The sequence below is a fragment of the Camelus bactrianus genome, chromosome 16 (assembly GCF_048773025.1).
Source record: "Camelus bactrianus isolate YW-2024 breed Bactrian camel chromosome 16, ASM4877302v1, whole genome shotgun sequence".
Taxonomy (NCBI): domain Eukaryota; kingdom Metazoa; phylum Chordata; class Mammalia; order Artiodactyla; family Camelidae; genus Camelus; species Camelus bactrianus.
The window spans coordinates 32,062,588-32,081,737 of record NC_133554.1 but is presented as its reverse complement, the minus strand read 5'-3'; the positions used below and the strand labels follow the sequence as shown (position 1 = coordinate 32,081,737).

At 49.0% G+C, this 19,150-nt stretch overlaps 1 protein-coding gene across 8 annotated transcripts in view; it reads left to right on the top strand.

Moving 5' to 3' along the window:
- The window catches only part of ARHGAP23 (Rho GTPase activating protein 23), a 78,253-nt gene extending 62,649 nt beyond the window's left edge, over positions 1 to 15,604 (top strand). For 7 of the 8 annotated variants that reach the window (XM_074342943.1, XM_074342944.1, XM_074342942.1 and 4 more), the window contains 4 exons: positions 5,469 to 5,510; positions 6,067 to 6,163; positions 8,248 to 8,279; positions 13,067 to 15,604. In XM_074342943.1, coding sequence (XP_074199044.1) covers positions 5,469 to 5,510; positions 6,067 to 6,163; positions 8,248 to 8,279; positions 13,067 to 14,101 — 1,206 coding nt within the window. In that variant the 3' untranslated portion in view covers positions 14,102 to 15,604. Of the gene's footprint in view, positions 1 to 5,468; positions 5,511 to 6,066; positions 6,164 to 6,598; positions 6,622 to 8,247; positions 8,280 to 13,066 lie in introns of all 8 variants that reach the window. The other variant, XM_074342949.1, reaches the window with a different exon arrangement.
- The last annotated feature ends 3,546 nt before the right edge of the window (positions 15,605 to 19,150 follow it).

Genomic DNA, 19,150 nt, shown 5'->3' with positions numbered 1-19,150 from the left:
TATGAATCATAGATTTTCCATTTCCAAGTCTTGGTGTGGCCAGTGGTCCAGCCCACAAAGAATGAAACCAGAACCCTCCTGCCAGGAGAAATCAGATTGGCAGCTGGTCAATGGAAGGGAAACCTTAACCTTCCCCACCTCACAGACACTTTAGGGAAGGGAAACCAGGTCATGTTACTCCCATTAAACAGATCAGGAAATGGCTCAGAGAGCCAAAATGATTTGCTCAAGGTCACACAGCTAATAAGTAGCAACCCCAGGATTTTAAGCCAGGTCTGTCTGACCAAAGCTTTACTCCCCAACCAACTGGGAGGGCCAGCTCCGGGGTCCATCCTAGAGCCAGAGTGAGGGAGGTTGGTCAGAGTTAGCCAGGCAAGGCCATGGGTAGACTTTGGTCACTCTGACTGGCCTTGCTGGCTTGTTTCCTTCCTTCACCGCATGGTCAGGGCTGTGAGCCATAGGTGGGTACGTCAGGGCCTGTTCTCATTCTAACATTGGGACCACCGTCCCGGAGGCTCACTCCAGAGCTGTCAGGGAGGCCAGGGCTGCTGGGCAGTGTCAGGGATCCTGGTCTGGGGAAGCTTATCTTCCTTGGGAAAGTTCAGTTCCCCAAACAGGGAGCCCCTGGAGCCCCCATGAGTGTATGTTTGGGGTGGGCAGTGGGGAAGAGATGGAGACCTCCCCCAGCTCTTAGGGAAACCCCAGGAAGCTCGAGGCCTGTGGTCAGCTGGGGTGTCAGGAACAGTAGCCTTCAGGGAGAAGGGAGGCCCAAAGGGTGTCCACTTACCCTCCCCTAGGGCCCTGGGGGTGTCCCCAGCCAGCAACAGCCCCTTCTCTGGGCTAGGTGGGGGAGGTGGAGCACATCTGTCTCCTTCAGAGGTGTATCCTCAGCACCGAGCAAACACTCAGTGTTTGTTGAATGAGTCAATGATGGCTATTGAGGTTATGCCAGTCTGGGCTTTCCCACTGAGGGATTCACTCCTGGGAACTAGCTGAGCTGGCGACTCTGCATCCTGTCCTCTGCCTCCTTGGCATTAGAATGTAATCAGCCCTGAATGAGTGTTGAGGGAATGAGCTGCCCCCTCTGCAGGCCCCCGTGAACCCGCCCACCTGAGTTGGCCAGCATCTGTCTAGCCCAGAGGCTCTACAGCCAGGGGTTGGTGAAGTCAGGAGCCCAGGCAGGATGGGACTTGCGACAGAGGCTGCTCTGGCTCTGGCTCTGAGCCCTTGGTTGGAGTTCATGGGTGACATGACCTCCTGCTGGGAGTTTCAGCTGCAACCATCACCTGGCTTCCCTACCTGAGGCTCCTATCTTCTGTGGAACTCTTGGACAGCAGAGCTGGAAGGGGTCTTAAGACATCAGACTTGACTTTGCATCGTACAGAGGGTGGGAACTGAGGCTTGAAGACGAATGGTGACTTGCCGAGGGTCACACAGTGAGATCATGACAGAGTGGGGATGAGTAAACCCAGGTGTTCAGCCCCTAGCAGCAAGCCGCCAACCAGCATTTCCCCGTTTACTGAGTCAGTTGGAAATCAAACAAAGACCTTGTCAAAACATTTGTTCATTTATTCACTCAACAAATGTGGTGATTCCTACTATGTGTACACTGGGATTTCTCAGCCAGGCACTAGTGAACTTTGGGGCCAGATCGTTCTTCTTTGTTGGGGGAGCTGTCCTACATATGGTAGTGTGTTCAGTTAGTGGCATCTCTTGGCCAGATGCCAGGAGCATCCCTCCACTTGTGACAATTGAAAATGTCTCCAGACATTGCCAGATGCCCCCTTGGGGGGCAAAATAGGGCCAGTTGAGAACCACTGGTGTAGAGGTTGAGGGTACTGCCTCTGGAGCCCACCTGCCTGAGGTTAAACCCTGGTTCTGCTCCTTCTATGCTGTGTGGCCTTGGACAAGTTACTTACCCTCTTTGTGCCTCCGTTTCCTCACCTGTAAAGTGAAGATAATAATAATACTTATTGCACAATGTCATTGTGAGAGTTACATGAGTTATCTGTAAAGCACTGAAAATTGTGCCTGCCAGTGGGGGAGGGTATAGCTCAGTGGTAGAGCGCATGCTTAGCATGAACAAGGTCCTGGGTTCAATCCCCAGGACGTCCGTTAACATAAATAAATAAATAAACCTAATTACCTCCCCACCTCAAAAATTAAAAAAATTTTTTTAAATATAAGCCATTAAAAAAAATGGTGCCTGGTGGGTAGTAATTGTTATGAGTTAGCATCATTATTCCACGCCAGATACAAATGCAGGTGCCCAGCCCTGGGTGTGGGGCTGGGATCGTAATCAGGGGGTTCTTGAAAGACACAAGGATTTTAGCCAGGCAGAGAAGAGAGATAGCATTCCAGGCAGAGGCAACAGCATGTGCAAAAGCAGGGTGGCATGAGTTAGCATGACCACCTGGAAGTTTCCTGTAGACTTCTGGGTTCCCAGAGCACTTTTAGATACCCTTAGAGGCTGGCTTCCTAGGGCTCCCTCTGGTCAGCCTGTTTCCAGGGACTGCACCTTTTAATAATAATAGCTAACAGTTATTGCACACTAATGTGTTGTACTAAATGTTTTACATACATACGGTTATTTCTTTTTTTGTTTGTTTTTTAAAATTGGGATGTAATTGACACATTACATTAGTTTCAGGTGTACAACATAATGATTCAATATTTGAATGGATTGTGAAGTGATCAGCACAATAAGTCTAGTTAACATCTATCACCATACATAATTGCAAATTTTTTCTTGTGATGAGAACTTTTAAAATATACTCTCTTAGCAACTTTTATATATACAATACAGTATTACTAGCTATAGTCACCATGCTGTACATTACATCTCCATGACTTACTTCTTTTATAATTGGAAGTTTGACTCCCTTCACCCTTTTCAACTACCCTCCACCCCCTTATCTCTGGCAACCACTAGTCTATTGTCTGTATCTATGAACTTGGATTATTTGTTTTTTTAAATTCCACATGTGAGACCATATGTATTTGTCTTTCTTTGTGTGACATTTCACTTAGCATAATGCTCGTAAGGTCCATCCATGTTGTTGCTAATGGCAAAATTCCCTGCTTTTTTATTTTTGATTAATATTCTACTGTGTGTGTGTATATATATTTACATATATATATCACACTTTATCCATTCATCTATTGATGGACACTTAGATTGCTTCTATGTCTTGGTGATTATAAATATTTCTACAGTGAACATGGGAGCGCATATATATTTTCAAGTTATTTTTTTTTTGTTTCCTTGAGATAAATACCCAAAAGTGGATTTGCTGGGTTATATGGAAGTTCTATTTTTAATTTTTTGAGGAGCCTCCATACTGTTTTCCACAGTGGCTTCCTATCAACAGTGCACAAGGGGTCCCTTTCTCCGCATCTTCATCAACACTTGTTATTTCTTGCCTTTTAGATAACAGCCATACAGTATTTTAGTTTAATCCTCATCACAGTTCTAGAGGTAGATTCTCATATATTATGCCCATTTGAAAGATAAATAAATAGACTCAGGTAATTTACCTGAGGTGAACTTGAGCTTGAACTTGAACTTGAGATGACTAACTCCATATCTTAAGTTTCTTTCTTATCCTCTCTCACCCTTTTCTCTTCTGTCTCGTTGTTTCTCTTCGGTGCTGCTTATTTGAGTTAATCGTATGCCTGATTACGATGAATAATAACTGAGGTTCATGGCACATGGTCATAATCAACCTTGCAAATCTCCTTGTTTTCCCCTTCATCCCTGACCCCACTCTGCCTGCTTCCCAAAATGACACATGTGTCTTTTCAATCCACCTTTTATAGGCTAATTTTAAGTATAAGGATAGCCTTAAATATGTGTAATATTCTGCGTTTTTAAACTTTCAATTAGTGAGCTTAGCTCATTTACTTTTATGTAATTTCTGTACCATTAAGACTGTTTACCACATTTTCATTTTATTTCCCTTTTTTGGTCTTTCCTACCTTGCTTTGGATGGATCGATTTTATTTTCTTGGTGTAAAACTTGAAAAACTGATCAAACTCATACTTATGTTTAATTATACAATTATAAAAGCTTGTATTTATGTTTAATTTTTACAATCAATTTCTAAACCTTCTCAGTGTCCTCATCTTCCTTCTGCCACATCTAAAAGCCATGTACCTTAATGTACTTTCACCTGTCACTGGTATTTCCTCTGAATTTGAATTCCAGATTGTCATGGATATACTTTGTGTTTCTATACGTGTGTGTGTGTGTGTGTGTGTGTGTATCACTGCTTAGTTTGATAACAGTGGACTTTTCCATCCTTACTTCTTAGGGCTTGTTGTTCTGTCTGGGATTCATTTTCTTTTTCAGATTTTTTTTGGGAGTAATTAAGTTTATTTTTATTTATTTATTTTTAAATGGAGGTACTGGGGATTGAACCCAGGACCTTGTGCACGGTAAACACGTGCTCTACCACTAACCCTTCCCCCCACCCCGGATTCATTTCTGTACGTGTTCATGGACTCAGTTAAGAGAGTCTTTATGTAGCAGACTTTCTGATGTCTTGAAATAGTTTTATTTCACACTCAAATTTAACTCAGAGTTTAGCAGAGTATAACATTCTAGGTTCAAAATCCCTGCATTTGTAGTCCAGAAACACATCGCAAATGTTACTTCCATGTCTTCTTGTGTCTGTTGCTGCTAAAAGTTCTGTTAAAGCTGATCCTTGTTCACTTCTAAGCAATCTGGTTTTGTTTTTCAGAACACTTTCAGAGTTTTATCTTCAAGATTCTCAAATTTCACAAAATACATTTGAGTGGGATCTTTATTTTCTATTCTCTTTGGCATTTATGAGAAAACCCTTGCCTGCCAGTCCCTCAGGGAACCCCCAACACCTCCCTCTAGGCACTTCCCTTTTCTGGGAGTGGGGTGCCACCCCTGTTGTCAGTGTGGCGCCCAGGCTGGGGTGGGAGTACCCACAGCTACAGCCACGGCCACAGGGGTGGCCTTCTGCCTGCAGTGGACCAGGCCGGCACTAGATGGCGCTGCTGCCCCTGCTTCTGGTTTGCAGTTAGGAGCAAGCCAGTGATGTGCAGGGGACTGTTTAGTGAAAAACAGGCAAAGAGAAACTCTCCCTGGGTGGGTCATCTGTCTGTACTCGGCCTGCCCCCACTCTGGGCTGCGTTTCCTTCCCACACTGAGATCCAGACTTTTCTCTCCGCAAGGGTTTTTCATAGTCTGTGGAGTCGGGTTCCAGGATCCATCAACCCCGCTCTGAGACCTTTCTAGTAACCAGGCGAGCCTGCGGTTTGTTGAGGAGGGGACACCCTCACCCTTTGGCTCCCCCCCCCCCCGCCGCCCCTACTCTGCTCCATCAGGCGTCTGAGTGGGTCCTCTGAACTGAGCTGGTTGGGAGTCCGTGTCTCCCTGTCTTCCCTCAGCCCCTTCCCACGCTGATTCCATCACTTCCTTTTGTCTCCTCTGCAGTCAGACTGGTTCTTCAGCGACAGCGAGGACAAGGGAGAGAGAGTGAGTGATGCAGAGGGCCCGTGGGGTGGGGTCTGGTCTGATGTGGGCCCTCGTCCCAGGTGGGCGGGGTGGGTGGCAAGCCTCAAGCAGAGCAAGGTCCCTGCCCTTGGGGCATCCCCAGTCTGATGGTGGCAACAGAATCCCTCTCCTCAGGAGCCTCCAATCTGATGGGAAACAGTTCTCGCCTTCATGAGCCCCCAGTCTAAGGGGGCGACAGAGGCCTTGCCCTAAGGAAATTGAGTCCAGTAGCAAAGGCAGACCCCGCCCTCCAGTCTTATGTGGAGGATAGAGATCTTAGGAAGGCCCAGTCTGATGGGGAGACACAGCTCCTGCCCTCAGCCGAGGGAGCAGCTTGGGCCTTTGGGGTTCAACCAAGATGTTGGGGAAGGCACAAAACAGTGTAAGGGGGACACGTAGGACCTGCCTTCAAGAGTGCGTGACTAATGAGGGAGACATCCCCTGCCCCGGTGAGCCCCCATCTGATGGAGGAGACATGTGCACTGTCTTCAGAGTTCCCCATTAAGGGTGTGCTGGGTGACCCTCCTCCTGTTTGCAGACTCCTGTGGATGACAAGGAGCCTCAGTCAGTGCCAAACATCGAGTACCTCCTGCCTAACATCGGCAGGACAGTGCCCCCTGGTGACCCAGGTTCAGGTGAGTGTGGAGGGTCGGGGCTGGGAAGGGGTGGAGGGGGGTGGGATCTGCATTTCTGAGGGCCCCAGATGCCTGGCCAGATGCCCAGCTTCCCTGCTCCTGTCCCCATGGGGCCCTCCCTGTCCCCTGCCAGGGACTGGGCTGTGGCAGGGACTGGGCTGTGGCGGGGCCTCCTGCCTCTCTGGGGAGGGTCAGCCCGCCGGTGTGTGGCCTCGTCTGCTCAGCTGCCCCCACCCCGGGCTGGGTAGGCGCTTTGTTTGCCCTCCTTCACTGGTTTCTTTCCTGAGCTTTTTATTTCTCGTGGGTCGCGTCCTGGGCACGTTTCTCTTTTTAATTTTTCTTCCTTTTCTCCTTGCACCCCCTCTTCTCCCTGTGCTCTCCTTCCATTCCCTGGATCCTGCCCCTCTACTCCTCTCCTCCCCTTCCCTCCTCCAGCGGACCTGTTGGAGATTTAAAGGGTACAGTGTGGCATCGCGGCCTCGGTCACTAACAGTGGCGGGTGATTATAAGAAGGCTGGGTAGGCAGGAGGGGCAGGCAGAACCTTCTGGGGCTGTGAGGACTTCACCTTGACACATCAGCTATCCATGCTTGTTAACAACTTACCACCACCTCTCCCATCTGAAAGCCCCTTCTCAGGAGGAAGGAGGCACTTGCTGGCTCAGAGTCCGGTCCCCCTTGCCAGGAAGTCTGGGCACTGCATGGCTGCCCTGCTGCAGTCCCCCAGACTCTGTGGCTTTCTCTCTGTGCTGAGCCCGGCCACTTCTGGTTATCCGGGTGGCTGGTAGCAGGACCCAGCCTCTCCAGACACCAGTGAAGCCACCCAGAAGCCTCTGTGTATCTATAGCTCCTGTCTTGGCTACTCCAAGGGCTGGCTCTTCCTGCTCCAAAATCCAGAGACCCTGGTCACTCAGCCCCTAAGTCCTGCTTCCAAGCCTCTGGCCTTATCAGAGTAGCCCAGGGACAAAGGAATGACCAGTCCCTTCTTGGCTCGAGCCACTAACTCCTCCTACCCTGTGGATGACCTGTCCTTGGTATTTGGACCACTTCTGTCTCTGACACAGGCATACCCCGAGCACCTCTAGTTATAAGAGGCAGGCTGGGGAGGGGGCCAGAGGACATCGGGTGGGGGGATGGCAGAGAGGAGCCCCCTGTCTCTTCTAATCACCTGCTGCCGCTCTCTGGCTCCATGTGTGTTGCTGTGTGATCAGCCCATCTGCTCTTCTCACTGTGTGCGGGGAGGGCTGGGGGGAGGCATCTAACTTGCTTGCCAGCGAGTGTGGATTAACCGCACCTGCCCGTGGCCCCTTCATACCTTAGGAGATCCTTGGATCAGCTCCCTCCCAGTCCTGGAGACAGCACTGCTGGAACTTGTTTCTGGTTCCTTCTCTACCCCAGTGTTATTAAGGGAGTGGGACCCGAGTGCCTTCATAACTCTGGTTATTAACAGGGGCCTTGTGTGAGAACGGACTGACCCCAGGTCTGGAGGTCGGACCTCTCACGGCTGTAATCACCAGCCCTCCCTACCTCCCGCCCCATCCACTTCCTGTCTGCCCCTGTACTCCGCCATTCCTGGGGTCCCTTTTCTTTCTCATGTCCTGGAGGTGGGGGGTGTGGGGTGAGAGTGGATACAGGGCACCCACCTCTCTGCACTGTGTGGTTTCCATTTCTCCAGAGCATCTGTGATTTGCTGTGTTTCATTGTTGTGGTTTCCGTGGATGCATCTGATATTTGACATTTTCTCTCCAGTGCTTCAGAGTAACAGGGACAGGAGGGGAGGGGAGAGGAACTAGACCAAAGAAAAGCCTCCGCTGCCCTTAACCCTGGGCAAATGAGCGTCCAGGGGTTGACAGCCTGATGTCACTTCCTGACCCCAAAGGAAGCGATGATTGACATCCTCCTCTGCTCCATCCCTGTTCCATAGGAAATGACATCAGAGGCTCATCACGCTCTCTGGGCCTGGGGGATCTCAGGGTTCTGAACTCCCTGGTTTCTGAAGCCTCTGAGGAGAGGGAATTGTGTTCACAAGACTCAGCCTTCTCTTAGCCAGTCCAACTTTCATTTGTCTTTCATTTCTCACCAACAGATTCCACCACCTGTAGTTCAGCCAAGTCCAAGGTAAGTGCCGAGGCAATTCTGAGAGTTTTATTCCTGTACAAGAAGGCCCACTTTGCTTTTTGGTCAAGGGAATTGAGAGGATTGTGGTTGGACCCTGAGGAAGATGGGTAGTCACTGGGAAGGAAGGTGGGACATACCAAGTGTCCAAGGTAAGCTGAGAAGTCTCTCACCTTAACAGTACTTGAGAAGGTACCTGGTGCAGTAGAGGAGTTAGGTGGCCTGGAGACAGTGTCACCCAGTGGTTAGAAGCACAGACAGCCCTGGGCCTGAGTCTTGGCTCCACCACTTAGTGGCTTGGGGACATTGAGCAAGTTACTTAACCTCTTTCTTCCTTCCTTCCTTCCTTTTTCTTTCTTTCCTTCTTTTCCTTCCTTCTTTCTTTCTTTCTTTTCTTTCTTTTTTTTCTTTCTTTCTTTTTTTCTTTCTTTCCTTTCTTTCTTTTTCTTTCTCTTTCTCTTTCTTTCTTTCTTCCTTTCTTCCTTCCTTCCTTTTTCTTTCTTTCCTTCTTTCTTTCCTTCTTTTCTTTCTTTCTTTCTCTTTCTTTCTCTCTCTCTCTTTCTTTCTTTCTTTCTTTCTTTCTTTCTTTCTTTCTTTCTTTCTTTCTTCCTTCCTTCCTTCCTTCCTTCCTTCCTTCCTTCCTTCCTTCCATCCTTCCTTCCATCCTTCTTTCCTTCCTTCCTTCTGTTTTTTTTTTGGGGGGGGGGTTAATTGGGTTTATTCATTTATTTATTTTATGGGAGGCACTGGGGATTGAACCCAGGACCTCGTTACCTTGTGCATGCTAAGCATGTGTTCTTCCGTTGAGCTATACCCTCCCCCCTTAACCTCTTTCTGATCCTCAGCTTTCTCAGTATTATTTATGGGATAGTATTTATCCTCATAAATGGGGTTAACAACAAGCATGTCTGATATACTAAGTAATTTTTAAGGTCTTTGCAGAGCCCAAAGCAAACAGAAGGAAGGAAATAATAAATATAAGAACAGAAATCAGTGAAATTGAAAACAATCGAGAGGATCAGTGAAACCCAAGCTGGCTCTTTGAACCAGGTCTCACCCGCAGCTAGTTGCCCGCTTCAGAGCCAGCCCTCTGAGACAGAAGACGTAGGGCCAGGGTGCCTTCCCAGGTGCGCCCTGCCCAACTGTTAGATTAGAGCCTGAAGGCCAGGGCCTGTCTTAGTTATGGCTGCCATAACAAAATATCATAGACTGGGTGGCTTAACAACAAAAATTAACTTTCTCAGAGTTTTGGAGGCTAGAAGTCCAAGATTAAGATGTTAGCATGGTCAGTTTCTGGTGAGGGCTCTCTTCCTGACTTATAGATGGCTGCCTTCTCACTGTGTCCTCATGTGCCAGAGAGAGAGACAGAGACAGAGCCGACAGAGCCAGAGCGTGCATGAGAGGGAAAGAGCAGGCTCTCTGGTGCCTCTTGTTATAAGAGCAGTAGTGCCAGCGTAAGGGCCACACCCTCATGACCCCATTTAACCCTAATTACCTCCCAAAGGCTCCAAATACTATCACATTGAGGGGTTAGGGCTTCAACATATGTATTTGAGCGGGAAGAACAGTTCTGTCCATAGTAGTGGGTAAAATCAGCTGAATGTTGGCTCGTCCAACTGGGCTCCTTTCTGTCTGGGTCTCTAGGCACTGGCCAGGTCCCAGCAAGACCAGCGTGCCTGACATCAAGTAGATGCTCCTTATGTGTCAGATGAAAGCCTGGACAGAAAGAAAAAGGCTGCTCTAGTCTGGTGCAGGGGTCCCTTGTGACCTCTCCATGGAGCCTCTGCCTTGCAACTCTAGTGATGGGGACCTCACTCCAACACAAGACTGCTATGGCGGGGAGCACATTCATTATGGGGACCTGAATCTAGTTCCCTGTCACCTCCACCCATTACTCCTGCTTGTCCCCTGGTTTCCGGTAGACTCTCCTGGATGACCCCTTGACCTTTATGTGAACCTGCTGACCTCTGCATTCCCTGGAAGTGACCATTCTGCTGACCTCATTGCTTCTGTAACTAGCCAGGATGAGAGAGTAATTTGATCAGATGATCCCAGCGGCCTCACAAATCTCTCAGAAAAAGCACAGGGCAGAAAAGAAAGCAGCACTGGCCACCACATGCCAGGTTGATCGTAGCAGTGCTGTGTGTCACACAGCTCTGGGTGGTGCCTTCTGGAGTCGTGCAGCGTGGGCAGCTGTGGCCCAGGAGCCCATATGCCTGTGAATCCTGAATCCCTGACACACTCTGGCTTTCTCAGAACTAAGTGATGTGAGAGATTGTGTAGGATGCGGTGGCCAAGGGAGGCATCTGTCTCCATCCCTTACAGGCAGACCTCATTTTCTTGTGCTTTCCTTTACATATTGGGTGGGGTTTTTTTTAAAAAACAAAGTGAAGGTTTGTGGCAACCCTATCTTGAGCAAGTCTGTCAGCACCATTTTTCCAACAGCACTTGCGCACCTCATGTCTCTGTGAATATCGCATGATAATTCATGCAATATTTCAAACTTTTTCATTATAATTATATTTGTTATGGTAATCTGTGATCAGCGATCTTTGATGTTACTCTTGTAAAAAGATTATGACTCGCTGAAGTTGATGGTTAGCATTTTTTAGCAATAAAGTATTTTTAAATTAAGGTATGTACATTTTTTTTAAGACACAATGCTAGTGCACGATAAATAGACTACAGTGTAAACTTAACTTTTATATGCGCCGGGAAACCAGAAAATTCACGTGACTTGCTTTATTGCAGTACTTGCTTTATTGCTGTAGTCTGGAACCCAGCCTGCAGTATCTCCGTGGCAGGCCTGTATTAATTACACTGCGGCTGAGAAACAGGAGGTAGCCTGTGAGAAGGGATGGAAGGGCAGGTTGTTCCAGCCCAGCAGGGGACCAGTCCCAGCATCTGCTTCTACAGGGCTTCCTATGTTCAGGGGACTCCATTCACCCATTTGTTCATTCACTTAACATTTCTTGAGCGCTTGTTAAGTGCCAGGCACTGTGCTAGGAGGCATGGATGCAAACACAAACAAGCCACCAACCTTCCTCTCAAGGAACTCAGGGTTTGATACAGATGATACGGAAACAGAGCTATTCTGATGTGAGAAGAGCCGGTGCATGTGTATTTTCAAAGGCCTATGAGAACAGAGAATGGATTTCCGAGCTCATCCAAAGGCGGGCCGGGAAGTTGCTGCACAGAGGATGCCATGTTTGAGCTGGGCCTAGGAGGGGGAGTAAGAACCCATTCCGTATCCTATCCAGGGAAGGGGCAGTAGGTCGGCATCGCCAAGGGAAAGCTGTGTTGGGGTTGCAGTCAAGGCAGGAGGGGCACTAGGCAAGTTGTGAAGGGCCCTGTGTCTATGCTCTATCCTGGTGGGGGTGGGGTCCAGCAGAGACTGGAGGCGATCAGATTCCTGCCCTGCCTTAGAAAGACTAATTGCTCCGGAAGAGGCGGTGAGGGGGAGGGGGAGGCAAGGGAGGAGGCAGAGTCCTATCAGGAGAGGACAGAAATGCCTAGGAAAGGCAGAGTGTCGGTCTGTCTGAACAGAGGATGATGAGGATGAACTGGCTTTGGGAGTCATTTGAGGAGAATCGAGAGGGAGGAGGGGAGAGGGAGGAGGTGGAGAATCACCTTAAGGTGGGGGACACGCATGGAGCTGGTTTGGGGCAGGGGTTGGGAACATAAAGTGGTTCCAGATAGGTGAGTTTCAGGTGCCTGCAGATACCTTGGTAGAGACAGATTCTCAGTTGGAAAAAGAGTTCTGGAGCTCAAGAAATAGCAAGTTTGGTGTTAGATGGAGGGATGTTTTCAGGGAGAGGGGCTGAGAACAGAGCCCTGGGAACACAGTTTCCTAAGGGATAAGAGAGGGAACTAGAGCCTCCCGAAAGAGAGGAGAGGCCAGAGAGGGAGGATTAAAAACCAGATTGGAGGAGGCAGTGATGGGCAGCTTGGGCTCTGCTGGGGGATCATGGAAGGCCAAGACCAAAAAACACCCATAGGGCTTGGCAGTGAGAACAGTGGCAGAAAGTTGCCCACGTTGAGGTTGCAAGTCACAATTTGAGAGTGGCTTCAATCCAAACCATTGGATTGTGCAGAATTTTTAGCCACTTTTGGCAGCAAAGCCAGTGGTTGGATTGATCTGGGGTTGAGAATTGTCCAGGTAGGGAGGTGATGGGATGGCAGAGATGCATGGGGTGTGGTGGCAAGGGAAGTGAACTTGGGCAGGTTTCCCTGGAGAGGCCTGTACCTACTGAGTAGGTGGAAAGGCAGGTTTCCCAGGAGAGAGTGAGTGCAGAGGGTGGGAGAGAAAAGCTGTGGTCAGAGAAAGGTCCCTGTAGGCTCTGATGTTATAACCCAGGATAGTATATGTGAAATGGGCTCAAACTGTCAAGTGTCATTCGCTGTTGAGAATCTGCTGTTACCAGAGCTGAGTCTAAAAGGATTTATCGAGCACTGGATGTGGAGAATGGAATGGAAGTTGGGGCGAGATGGGAACCCAGCCCCCAGCTCACAGGAAAGAGCTGAGAGTCTGGATTAAGACCAGAGGAGGTGCTGAGGAGGCTTTAGGATTGAGGGAGCTGGAAGGGGTAGTCTCTAGAGTGGATGGTGACACGGGCTGGGACAGCGGTCCAGGAGGAACGGTGGAGGGGGTGCTGGGCTTGGCTCGGACCTGCTGAGATTGAGTGCTGTGGTGCGGGGGTATATGGGTGGGAGCTTGGGGGCGCCGAGGCTCTCCGAACGGGTGCTGGGAGAAAGGGCGCCTCCGGCACACTGACCTGTCTCCCGCACAGGGCTCGTGGGCCCCCAAGAAGGAGCCGTACGCCCGGGAGATGCTGGCGATCTCCTTCATCTCGGCAGTCAACCGCAAGCGGAAGAAGCGGCGGGAGGCGCGGGGGCTGGGCAGCAGCACGGACGACGACTCGGAGCAGGAGGCTCACAAGCCCGAGGCGGGGGCGCCGGCGCCAGGGGGCCAGGACCGGCCGGAGGGGCGGCTGCCCGGCGCCGCCGCCCCCGAGGCCCCCGGACGCCTCAGCCCCCCAGCGGCACCGGAGGAGCGGCCGGCCGCGGACACGCGCTCCATCGTCTCGGGCTACTCCACCCTGTCCACCATGGACCGCAGCGTGTGCTCGGGCGCCGGAGGCCGGCGGGCGGGCGCCGGGGACGAGGCGGACGACGAGCGCAGCGAGCTGAGCCACGTGGAGACGGACACGGAGGGCGGCGCGGGGCCGGGGGGGCGCCCGGCGCGCCGGCCCTCGTTCTCCTCGCACCACCTGATGCCCGGCGACACCCTGGCGCGGCGCCGCCTGGCCCGGAGCCGCGCGGACGGCGAGGGCGTGGGCGTGGGCGCGGCCCCCGGGCTTCCGGGCTCGGCGTCGTCCAGCAGCCAGGAGTCGCTGCGCCCTCCGGCGGCCGTGGCGGCGGCGGCGGCTGCGCTGGGCTCGCGGCCGTCACGCCTCGAGGCGCTGCGGCTGCGCCTCCGCGGCACCGCCGACGACATGCTGGCCGTGCGGCTGCGGCGGCCGCTGTCGCCCGAGACGCGGCGGCGCCGGAGCAGCTGGCGCCGGCACACGGTGGTGGTGCAGAGTCCGCTGACCGACCTCAACTTCAACGAGTGGAAAGAGCTGGGCGGAGGGGGTCCCCCGGAGCCGGCGGGCCAGCGGGCTCACAGTGACAACAAGGACTCGGGCCTCAGCAGCCTGGAGTCCACCAAGGCACGGGCCCCGTCGTCCGCCGCCTCGCTGCCGCCCGCTCCCGGGGACCCAGGGACCCTGCAGAGCCAGCCCCCGCGCCGCTCCGCCGCCTCGCGCCTCCATCAGTGTCTGTGATCGCCACCCCTCCCCCGCCTCCAGGCCATTGACTGCCCCTCCCCCCTGCCCCTTGGTTTCCCAGAAGTCGCCTCTGCTTGCACCCCGTCTTGGGTTGCCCCTGGGAGCATCGGGGTGCAGGTCGGAGACGCTGAGGCCGTGTGTCTAGTTTGTGCGCAGGAATTGGTAGGAGGTGGGCAGAGGAGAAGGCCTGGGCTAGACAAAGAGTGTCGGTGGGAGGGAGGGGGCTTCAGGGGTGAGGAGAGGGCTAATGTTGCTGGGGCTCTGTGCAGGGCTACTGGGAGTCTCTGTCACCTGGATAAGTGACAGAGTGCGCCCTTCTGGGTCTTTCTGTGTCTGCACTTAGGGACCTTTGTTGGCCATGGGGCGTGGCTAGGGAACCTCCATGTCTCAAACTAAAGAAAAGACACTGGATGATGCTGGCTCTTCACTTCTTTCCTCGGCTCCCCCCCTCCCCATTAGCTCCTAGCTGCCATCTAAGGGAGGAGGGTTGTGTTTGTATGTCTCGGGGGAGGAGATGAAGGGAGGTGGTGTCAACGGGGGGCGGGGTTGCTGTGTGTGAGTGTGTGTAGTCACTGTCCAAAGGTGTTTCTAGTAGCAACTTCTGCCACTCCTGCCCCCTTCGTCCCCCGGCCCCCACCAGAGCTCCCTGCCTTTGGTGCACACGGGGATTCCCCCCACCCCTTGTCAGAGCCAGAGGAGGAGGTTGGGGCCCTTCCACAGAGGCAGGACTGAGACTCTCACGAGGGTTACTCTCCCCACCAACCTTTTCCCAACCTCTAAATCACCAGCCCCCAAGTGCTTCCTATTCCCCCAGACAGTTTGGGGAGGGTCCAAGGTCCACCCCTGCTAGACCTCCCGTGTCCCACTCTTTTGTTCTTAAAGCTGTGCCTGTTCTTTCCATAGCTCAGACACACAGGCCCCCACCTTCTTCCCTTTAAGAGGGGATGTAGTAAGACATCCCTGGTGTCCCCCCTCACCCCTCTCTCACAGACACACATACACACACACACACACACACACACACACACACTGATTTAGGGGATCTGAGCTGGGCTTTTCCTTCAGGAAGGGCGGGACCCAGCCCCCTCTTCTCCCCACACGTTGTAAATAGTCCTCAGATCACAGGTCTCCCCCACACACGCCCTCACTCATTCCAGGGAAGCCCAGGTGAGCCCACTGCCACGTCTATCGGTCCTCTTGTTTTATGCAAAGATTTGCTGTAAGTAGATTTCTCTCTCCTCCCTGCCCCATCCTCTATTGTAAATATTGTCTCTAAATGTGTAACATATTATAAAGAATTTATAAGGATTTTTAAAGCTGTTTTGCTCATTTAAAAAAGTGTTGTAACAGTGTTGGATAAGCCTCCGGCCCCATGTCCGCATGTCTTGTTTCACCGTGTCCTTGACACACCTCTCTAGGCGACAACTAAGAATTCCTGCTTCTGAAAAGTCCTGTCTGGAAAGTATAGTCTATATCTTGGAAATAAATGGCCTTCCTCGAGGCACGAGTCAGCTGTCTCGCTTGTTTTGGAGGGAGGAGAGGGCCAGAGCCGGGCTGGGATAAGGTGGGGAAGAGTGAGGCACCTGGCCCACAGAAGGGGGGCAGTGGGGGCTGGACCAGGTGGTGGCAGAACGGAGGCAAACCTCTGCTTCCTGGAAGCTCTAGGTGTCCTGGTGTCCTGGGAGACTGGTCTGAGCAATAACTTGGGCACAGAATACAGGATGGAAGGGCACTGACCCTTGATGCTGCAGGAGTTTCATGTCCCCGTTCTCTCTTTTCCTGCAGAGGCAGGAAGGTGCACAGGCACCTGCCTTCTCAGGCCTGCCTGGACCTTCAGAATTGTCCATAGGTGCTGGCCAGCAGAGAGGAGGCTTGGGCAAAGCCCAGGCCACTGGCAGGTCCATCCTGGCCAGCTGTCATCATAAGCCCTCCAGATCCAGTCATATCCCAAGAGGGTGGTATGGGCTTTGCCCATTGTCTTATTCACTTGTGTAAGCTAACACCTGGGATGGACTTCCTTCCACGTCATGGCTCTGTAGTTGCCCCTGCCAGCTTCAAGTCTGCCTCTGAGGAGCCTAGTAGCCATCTGTAGGAAAAACAGTTTTGGCAAATAAGCTAAAAGCTAGTGTTATTGTGGGCTCACACTAGCCCCAAGGGCTTTATATGTCCTTAATCAATCCTCCAACACTTTTGAGATCTATCCGCACCATTGCTGTCTCCATTTTATATATGCGGAAACTAAGGCACAGAGAGTTGACATACTTGTCCAAGGTCACACAGCTAGAGGAAGTGGTGGAGCCAGGATAAATCTAAGCCCAGAGAAAGAACATAAGGGTTACTGCCCACTGGGCACGTTCAAGTTGTAGTAGGCTTTGGATGAAAATGGATCAAAACCCTGTGCTCTTCTTTAAAAACAAATGGAAATGAAGGTATCTTCAGTAAAGAAAAACGGACAATTTGTCATTAGGAGATCTGCCCTATGAGAAATACTGAAGGGAGTCTTACAAGCTGGAATGAAAACACTAAATGGTAACTTGAATCCACACAAAGAAATAAAAAACAGCAGTAAAGACATTATGAAAGACTGTAAATATTTTTGTTATTCTTTTCTTTTTTGTCTTTAACTCTTTGTCTTTAAAAGACAGTTGTGTAAAGCAATAATTATGAAACTGGACTGACAGGCTTGTAACATATAATGGTGAAATTTGTATGACAATCATAGCATGAAGGAGGAAATGGAGCTATAATGAAACAAAGTTTTTGTACATTTATGAAAATTAAGTTAGTATTCATTGAACACTATTGTTTTTAAGTTAAGATGCTAATTGTAATCCCCAAGGTACACACTGAGAAAATATAAATGAAACAAGCAGGAAATTAAAAAGATACACTAGAAAATATCTATTTTACACAAAAGAAGGCAGGAATCAAGGACTAGAAGAAGAACAACAAAATAAGACATCTGAAAAAAATAGCAAAATGACAGACGTAAAATCCTATCTTATCAGCAATTATATTGAATGTAAGTGGAGGAAACATCCTAATCAAAAGGCAGAGATTGGCAGAAGAGATTAAAAAACATGATCCAACTACATGTTCACAAAAAATTTACTGTAGATTAAAAGACACAAAAAGTTTAAAGTAAAAGGATGAGAAAAGATATGATGCAAAGGGTTACCAAAGAGAGCTAGAGTGGTTATACAGGTGTGAGAGAAAATAGACTTTAGAGGAAAAATCATTCCTAGAGACAAGAAGGACATCTTATAATGATAAAAGGACCAATCTATCAAGATGAAAAGATTATAAATATATATGCTTCTGACAACAAAATCTGACGTAAAAACTAACAGAATTGAAAGGAAAGTAGGTAATTCAAAATAATAGTTGGAAATTGCCACTTTCAATATTGGATTGGGGGGAGTTAAAAAAAATAATGGGTAGAACAATTGGGCAGAAGATCAACAAGGAAATAGAAAACTTGAACAATGCTCTAAACCAAACTAGACCTAGCAGATTATCTAAAGAAGGCTCCACCCAACAACGGCAGGATACACATTTTTCTCAAGGACACATGGCACATTCTCCAGGATAGACCAAATGCTAAGTCATTAAATATGCTTCAATACATTTAAAAGGATTGAAATCATACAAAGTTTGTTCTCCAAACACAGTGTAATTAAATTAGAAATTAAGAACAAAAGAAATTTTGAGAAGTTCACCAATTTACCTTAAGAAACTGAAAAAGAAGAGCAAACTGAACCCAAAGTGAGCCAAAGGAAGGAAATAATAAAGATGAGAGTGGAAATAAATGAAAAAAAAAGAAAAAACAGAGAAAATGAATAAAACTAAAAGTTGGTTCTTGGAAAAGATCAACAAAATTGACAAACATTTAGCTTTTTTTCTTGTTTAGCCTAGCTAAGTATTTGTCAGTTTTGTTGATCTTTTCCAAGAACTTTTAGTTTTATTAATTTTTATTGATTAATTTTCTCATTTTTTCCTGTTTTCATTGGCCATGAAGGAAACACAAATCACAACCACAATGAGATACCACTTCACGCCTGCTGGGATGGCTTAAATCAAGAAAATAGAAGTGTTGGTGAGGATATGGAAAAATAGGAATACTGATACATTGCTGATGGGAATGTAAAATATAGTACAGCCATTATGCAAAGCCGTATGGTGTGTCCTCAAAAAGTTAAACATAAAATTACCATATGACTCAGCAAGTCTACTCCCAGGTTTATACCCAAGAGAAATGAAAACATATGTCCTCACAGAAACTTGTATGTGAATGTTTATAGCAGCATTATCCATAATAGCCAAAAGGTGGAAATAGCCTACATGCCTATAAATGGATAAACAAATCATTGTACATACATACAATGAGATATTATTCAGCCATAAAAAAGAAGGAAACCTTACCATTTGGACAACATGGATAGACTTTGAGGGCATTATGCTACATGAAATAAGTCAGACAGAGAAGACAAATATCGTATGAGCTCACATTTATATATGGAAACCAAAAAAAAAAAAAACCAAACCTCATAGATACAGAGAACAGGTTGGTAGTTGTCAGAAAGAGGCAGGCAGTGGGAATGGGGTGAAATGGATGGAGTCAAAAGCTACAAACTTTCAGTTATAAAATAAGTCAGTTCTGGGGATGTAATGTGCAGCATGGAAACTAGAGTTAATAACACTGTATTGCATATTTGAAAGTTGCTACTCAGCCATAAAAGAGAATGAAATTTTGCCATTTGCAGCAAGATGGATGGACTTCGAGGGCATTATGCTAAGTGAAATAAGTCAGACAGAATGACAAATGCTGTATGATCTCATTATGTGGAATAAAAAAAATACAACAAACTAGTGAATAAAACAAAAAAGAAGTAGACTCACAGATCTAGAGAACAAACTAGCAGTGGGGTGAGGGAGAGGGAAAGGGGGACAGGCAATATAGGGATGAGGGGGAAAAAGGGTTGTTGTGGGATTATATGAAATTTTTGAAAATTGTAAAGCACTATAGAATATAAAGAATCTTTCATT